The sequence below is a fragment of the Malus sylvestris genome, chromosome 1 (genome assembly GCF_916048215.2).
Source record: "Malus sylvestris chromosome 1, drMalSylv7.2, whole genome shotgun sequence".
NCBI lineage: Eukaryota > Viridiplantae > Streptophyta > Magnoliopsida > Rosales > Rosaceae > Malus > Malus sylvestris.
Genome location: NC_062260.1, coordinates 7,803,322 through 7,810,555, shown reverse-complemented (window position 1 = coordinate 7,810,555; position 7,234 = coordinate 7,803,322). Strand labels below are relative to the sequence as shown.

Below are 7,234 nucleotides of genomic sequence, written 5' to 3'. Positions count from 1 at the left end.
GGCAACATTGCCTACATGGCTCATCAAAATTGTTTTGACTTTGTATTTGCCTACTTCATCGGAGAGACCATATGCAACCATGTCTCATTCATAATTAACATTAATATAAAAGTAGTACCCTCGTATTAAAAAAATAAAAAGAAGAATGGAAGGATGCGCACCGTGCATTAATAATTAAAATTGGTCTGGCATGGTCCTCGCAAGAAACCAATAATTGGTGGGCAGCGTGCATTAATAACTCTTTAAGACGGCAAAACAAATTGCAAGAGTCTTTTACTAATCCGGATCCCACCGACATCCCAAGACACAGCCAAACAGAAATTCCAAATTACCTCATTCACATTATACTTTACAGATCACAGATCCGAATATCTTACTAATAAAATTCATATTTTTTTTTTATTTTGGCCAAATCATATTAGTCTGAACACACCTGAACATACACGGATCTTGATAACCACGACTAAACTTCACACCACCGCGCACCTGATCAAACACGGATTTGGACAACCACACCAACTAACAACTCAATAACCTCGCATCCAAACATAACTTAAACAGTAGAAACCAAACCGATCGAACGGGACCGGATCATCCGGTGCTCAGTACGTCCCCGTTTCTCAGCACCCTCGATGTCGGAATTACAGTAGTTCCTGACGGCGGTTAGCTCGTAGGGCGACGTATCCGTGGCGAGCCACTGCTCGATGGTGAATAGCTGTTGATTGCAAGGAACATGGGCCCCAGTGGAGGTCACCTCGACGTAGTTAACGTACCAGCCGTGGTTGGGGCCGGAGCCGTCCGAGGTGAGGTTGAGAGCGCAGATCGATGACCGGAGGCAGGGACCTCGCCCGCTGAAGATGTCGAGATTGCCCCTCTCGAAGTAGTTGTAGCCGGGGCCCATCAAGCCACCCCAGGCTTCGAGGTTCCTGATCTCGATGCCGTATCCGTACGCGTCGTACAGCCGGAGGTTGACGGTGGAGTCCGTCCCAGCCTTTATGATCGACCCCGTCCTAACGTACGCCGTGTACACGCAATCCGGGTCCTGCAGACCCACACACACACACATATATATATAGATAGATATGTACACTTCCAAACTAACATCAAACACCAAAATTTAATCAGAGTTAAGGAGAAGAAAATGGAAACTTACATCGGAGAAGGCGAGGGTGAGGAAGAGGGAGAGGAGGAAGGAGATGAAGAGACTGTTGACGGAGTTGGTGGATGCCATTTTTGCGAAGGGTAAACTTGGTTGGGCGAGCCGCGAGTGGTACATGGAGCCTTTTATGGTAGAACATAACATGCTATTTTGTCCATTGTGGACACATTGATTTCTTTTTCGGTGTTTTAACGTTATCTGTAATATTTAATTTTAACGAAAAATTATATTTTTATTTTTTATGCTTTTATTATCAATGCATTATTTTTGTCATTTTCTTTAAATTTCTTTTTTTTTTCTCGGGGGATGATTTAGTCATTTGGTGTAATGACACGGGTTGGCCCAAACCACTTGCCACTCTTGTAATGATGAAGATAAGAACAACGTCGGGTATGGTGTAGTTGGCATTAGCTCTTTTTTCCTTTTTCTTTTTCTTTTTCTTTCTTTTTTTTTCTTTTTTTTTATGAAAATAAGAATTAGTTGTGGGATCTATACGATATTGAATTTTAATAATTCGAATTGTATATTTTTCAAGTTGCATCTCATAGTTCATCCTGTAAAAATTCAATTTAATCTGAAATCATTTACCTATTTAATTTTCAAGATAAAATTTCATTGTTTCTTATATAACAAAATCTTTGTTAATTTCTTTAAATTCAATTAGATATCTTAAACATTTCGGATTTGGCTAATATTTTGCAAAGATGATCTATGAGGTACAACTTGAAAAATAGAAGATTTGAATCGTTAAAGTTCGATATGATGTGGACCCTACAAATAATCCTCATTAAAAAAAAAATGGGAATCCCTTCCGTTAAAGGTGTGTATATATATATTGTGTCATGTGTGATAATGAGGTTTTCTTCATGGATTTTTTTCTAGTGAGGCTAACTTTTGTTTTTTTTAACAAACGATATTATATACTAAAGAAAAAGGGTTGATTAAGTCTCACAATATGCTAGAAATAATATAGTTTAAATTCGCATTTGAAAAGAATCAAGTCTAAAACTTCTCACTTACAAGTAAAATAAAATATCACTAGATCGTAGTACTAAATGACTATCTTAATGCATATTAGATGGACTATCTTTTGTCAAAACTAGAGTTTAAAAATCTACTTCTTGTTTTTTCATGGTATATTGAGTGTAAAAATCATTAGTCCTAGATTACTCTCGACACTTCTATAGTATTTGCTTGGTTGCAATCACAGAATGCGACACTGCTGTTTGATCTGACCAAAATAAAATAAATTAATTTGGTTTGGATCTTATAAGTGCAGCGGCCAATGAGAGAGCGGACATTCCTCCCCATACGGTTTTGATCGCACCTTCGTTATTTACGGCGAGGAACTTGAATGGTTTATTTACTTTGGAAAAAGTTGTAGAACTTTCAAGCATGCTTTTGTTTTGGTCAAAAGCATGCAAAATTTTATAAAAAAATAAAAAATCAATAGATAAATATACACACCCACACACATGAAGGCATATTTGAATGATATCCTAAGGTATCGTTTGGTATCCAGATGGGACGGGACGGGACGGAACGGAATGGAACGGGACGGGATGAGACAGGACGGGACGGAACGGAGAAGGAGCAAAGATGCCCTCGGACGGAAACAAGAAGGAAGAAGAAGGAGACGGAGAGGTTATAATTTTGTGTTCCACAGATGTGGAACGAGTCATTCTAGGGGGGTGAGGCGGAACGAAAATTCACCAAAAATTTGTTCCGTGGGACAGTGTGTTCCACCCGCTTTAGGCGAACCAAACATGGGACGGAACGTCTTGTCCCACTCCGTTCCGTCTCATCCCACGTACCAAACGGTACTGAACACATGAAAAACATGGTTTTTTTTGTTTTTTTTTGGTCTGAAAGCATGGTTTTTTATCTGTTTATTTTTGGTTTGATGTGAGGGGCTATGAATGGATGTTCAAGTAACATCAGGGACAATGAGATGTTGTTAGATAAGTGGCATTAAAAAAGGGTGTTGAAGGTTAATTGTGTTGGTGAAAGGGTGGCCTAAGTTTTTTTTTTTTGGTCAATGGGAAATTTTATAACAAAGTCCAAACAGACACAGTACAGACTTCGCAAATGAAAATGAGAAAATAAAACAATAGCCTCATAAATGGGGTAGGTACAAACAGGATGTCATTTATGCATTCATCACATAAATAAAGGTTCCCATCAATGCCTTAAACAAAAAATTATAAAGAGTGTGTCTCGGCCCAAAAGCCAAGGCTCACCCAAAAAGTAAACCAGCATAAAAACCTAATAACCCTAAAACGAGATTCACACACCTCAACCACATCATAATTGGTGGAGACAACCAGCGAATAGGAAAACCAAGAGAAACCTTTGTAGATAGCAAAATGCAAACCCATCGATGTCACAACACCGGTAAAAAAGAGCCAAATCTACGAATCAGGAAGAACCATACCCATTCCAGCCACCATAGTTCTTGTCCTCAGCAGAACACAAACACACAATAGGCATGTGAATGCCTAGAACCAAGTAGTAACAAAAAAGGTCAGAGGTGTAAACACTAATTCAAAGAGACACGGTGACACCATATAGTTGTCTTTGATCTGGAAAGGATGAACGTGGTGGGTGTGAGAGGTTGGAGGGCTAATTTGAAGTTTTGGAAGATTTTGAGCGCAAAGCCCCCAAATCTAGCCAAAAGCCCCAAATTAGAGGAATAAGACCTTGAAACATGGGCAAAAAGGCGAAAGACAGAGCTTCATCCACACCACTTATAAATGGTAGGTTGCTCCACCGATGCATGACGAGAATCGGGGCCATCGCAGTAGCGGGGAAGAAAAATCGGGGGGGGGGGGGGGGGGGGGAATAAGAAGTAGAATGACAGGCTCAAGAATGAGTTGGAGGCTAGTGGCTATAAGGAGAGTAAATTTTGTGAATTCTATTAGGGTTAGAGAGTGTATTAGGGCTTTCTTGTGAAAGGTCACAAGACCAACACCTATAATAACAAATGCATAAATTAGGGTCATGAGGCCGGCAAATATGGGTAGCCAAGTTGAGACGATGGAGGTGTGATCGGGTGGTTTGTGATAGCATTGGTAGAAGTGAAGCAACTTGTGAGGCTATGTTGGTATGTGTGGTAATAGGGATGAGGAGGCATGAGCGGGTCCATGAATTTTCTCTTGGGCGATGTTGTACTTTTATGCGCAAGCGAAAGAGAACTCTAACAAAGTATTAAATATCAATACTATAGGAGAAAGCAAAGAAACAAACAATCTCAAAATAACACTAAATATTTATGTGGTTTGATGTAAAAGCCTACATCCACAGGCAAAAGCGAATTATAACAAAGTACCAAATATTAATATTGTAGGTGAAAGTGAAGAAACAAACAATCTCAAAATAACACAAAATATTTACGTGGTTCGGCGTACAAGCCTACGTCCACAGATGAAACACGAAAAAGAATTTTATTAAACCAACAAAGATTACAAAAGAGTGTTTAACACTCACACACTAAATGCCATAAATTACAAACTTTAATGAGTAGAGAACCCAAAATAATAGGAAGAGATTCTCCCAAATTGTTCTCTAACTCTCAAACTCACAAATTGACTCTCACAAGTTTGCCAATGAAATAAGCCACACTAAAATAAACTAACTCTAAAGCCCTATTTATAGAGTATAGGACTTATACAATGAGAGTCGTAATAGGAAGTAAAATCTAAATCCTAATAGGCAAGGAAATCAAATCCTTATCCTCATCAAATAAGTAAGTTATGAAAACTTTTGCACCAAGCATAATGTTGGAACCAACTTTGCACACCGCCGTAAAAGATAGAGATTCTCAAACTCGCTTACCTGTAAAAGAATACACAATCGTAAGTAAGAATAAGTGTACAGGGATTGCGTACCAGAAATGAATCCTAGAAGGTGTATTTATACCAATTGAGGAGAGGACCGTATAGGATAGTAAAATCCTTATTAAACCGGGAGAATCCCAGAGGATATCCAGGAAGTAGATATTGCATCCTTTTAGGAGTGTGATTATTTGCGACGCACACTGATCCTTAGATTGTAAAGACTCTTAAGATTATAGGAAATATGTTGATTCCTTACTAGATTAGGTTTTCGTACCTTGGGGAGCAATCATGATCAATTTTAGCAAAGTCGTTGGAATCTGAAACAGGATGATGGTGGCATCACTGCTTCATTTAGTTAGCTTCGCGGTGGATGCTGTTGAGTCCATGATTGAACTTTTGAGGTGTGCGTATTCCAATTCGTCTTACTCCAGCCCTGGAAAATTATGATCCCACAATTACTCGTAACTATGTATCTGAAAAGACTTGTTCCTATTGAGGATAGACAGTTACCCAAAGACTATGCCTTTCTAAGTAAGTCAAAATACATACAGTTTTCTTTCTTCATATGTGTGACATCTTGGCTTCGGTCCTTGTGAACTTTTGATAATCTAGGTTCAGATGTGCGGTCTTGAATATTGTGGAGAGTAGGCAACAATGATGAAGGATGTTATGTTGCTTGTGCACATTTAACAAGGGGCAGCCCTTTGTATCACTGAGCAACTTTGACCTTCGAACATACGTACTACAACAAACTGTCCTGGTTGTAGAGTACATTTCAGCGAGGAAAATTTTGAGTTCTCGCAAAAATTGAGTTCAGTTTGATCTCCACACATGTCAAAGAAACAGTGAGAAAAATATTCTTTATGTGAGGAAATATTTTTGTTGTTGTACATAATGCTAGTGAGGAAAATATATTATCTTGTTGTAGGTTTAGTGGAAATTATTTTTCCTTCCCACCAAAATAGTAGCTAGAAATTTTTTATTTTTTGTACTAAATAAAATTTTAGCGAGGAAAATTGAATTCCCATTATAGCACTCTCGCTATAATTTTCCAGAATTTTCAAGTAAGGCGCCCTTTTATTCACTTTTTCCCGCTGACAGCCCAAACCATTTACAAGTGTTAGAAAGTAAAAAAAACATGAAATCCTAGATAACATCATTTAGTCTCTCTCTCTCTCTCTCTCTTGTTCAGACACACTCTCTCTATAGAATGAGAAATAATTGAGGGCGCTGCACTCTTGAGTGTTCTAAAACACTCTCCAAACCCACTCTTGCTGATTGATGACGATAGTGGTAACTAGTAAGCATTGGCCCTTTTTTCTTCTCCAATCCCCCTTCTCTTCATTCTCGTTTATGAACCCTAACCTTGATCCCCTTTTCTCCTTTCTCTCTTTTGTGGCTTTGCAATCTAATTCACCTTTTCTTATTGGGTTCACTTTGTTTCTCTCTTTTTATTTCCCTTTGTGTGGTAATTTTGTTCATAAATAGACCCGATTAAAATTGAAATTAATTTAATTTTTGGGATTTTATGCACGAATGGTTGTAGGTGAAATTTTCTTCGGATTTTAACCTACAACATGATTGCCCATTTGTTTAAAATAACAAATTGTTGTCTCTTTCCAATTCACCTACAACAAGAATTGCCCATTTATTTAATTAAGCTTTTTTCTATGGGATTTTATCTTTATGTTGTAACTTTTGTCTTTGCTAATGTTTTAATTGATATCATTCTAACTATTTTTTTCATTTGTTATTTAGGGTATAATCGTGCTTTCTTGGAAAAAAGGTTTTGGTAAGTTCTCTACAACTTTGTTTTAATGAATGGAAAATTTCATTTGTCTATTGTGACATCTCGTTTCAAAATTTATTGTATTTTATTTTTAGTAGTAGCGAAGTTATTAAAATACCCTTGAGATGTCACGTAGGCCCTCCACGTGGATCTCAATTTTCATTTCACTTTTTCAATTTTATTTTACTATTTTTGAATAGTACTTATTCTTAAGAACATGTGGCCGCAGACGGAATTCAATTTGAAGATATAACGAACCAATTATGTCCGAAAATATGTGATAATACTGAGAAAATTTTAAGCTTGTGCAGCATGCACCACCGTTTGGATTCTTTTTGGGACATCGAAATCAACCTTGTGCAGAGATATTGCTTGCATGTGCTGATCGTTGCAAGTGGAAAAAAATAAAATATTATTTTGTTTGGGTTTTTGAAACCCTTTGTTGTGTGC

General features: G+C 37.7%; 1 protein-coding gene across 1 annotated transcript; it reads right to left on the bottom strand.

Moving 5' to 3' along the window:
* Positions 1-258: 258 nt before the first annotated feature.
* Positions 259-1,322, bottom strand: LOC126582277 (PLAT domain-containing protein 1-like). The gene is made up of 2 exons (XM_050246384.1): positions 1,154-1,322; positions 259-1,042 (listed from the first exon to the last, which is right to left on the bottom strand). The coding sequence occupies exons 1-2, from the start codon at positions 1,301-1,303 to the stop codon at positions 554-556; spliced, it is 639 nt and encodes a 212-aa protein (XP_050102341.1). The 5' UTR covers positions 1,304-1,322; the 3' UTR covers positions 259-553.
* Positions 1,323-7,234: the final 5,912 nt, after the last annotated feature.

What these genes read in the sequence shown, in the direction of transcription:
- LOC126582277 (XM_050246384.1), bottom strand. Translation starts at nt 1,303, where the DNA reads ATGTTATGTTCTACCATAAAAGGCTCCATGTACCACTCGCGGCTCGCC. An exon ending in TCACCCTCGCCTTCTCCGAT is followed by an intron (nt 1,043 to 1,153) that starts GTAAGTTTCCAT and finishes GTGGGTCTGCAG; the next exon opens with GACCCGGATTGCGTGTACAC.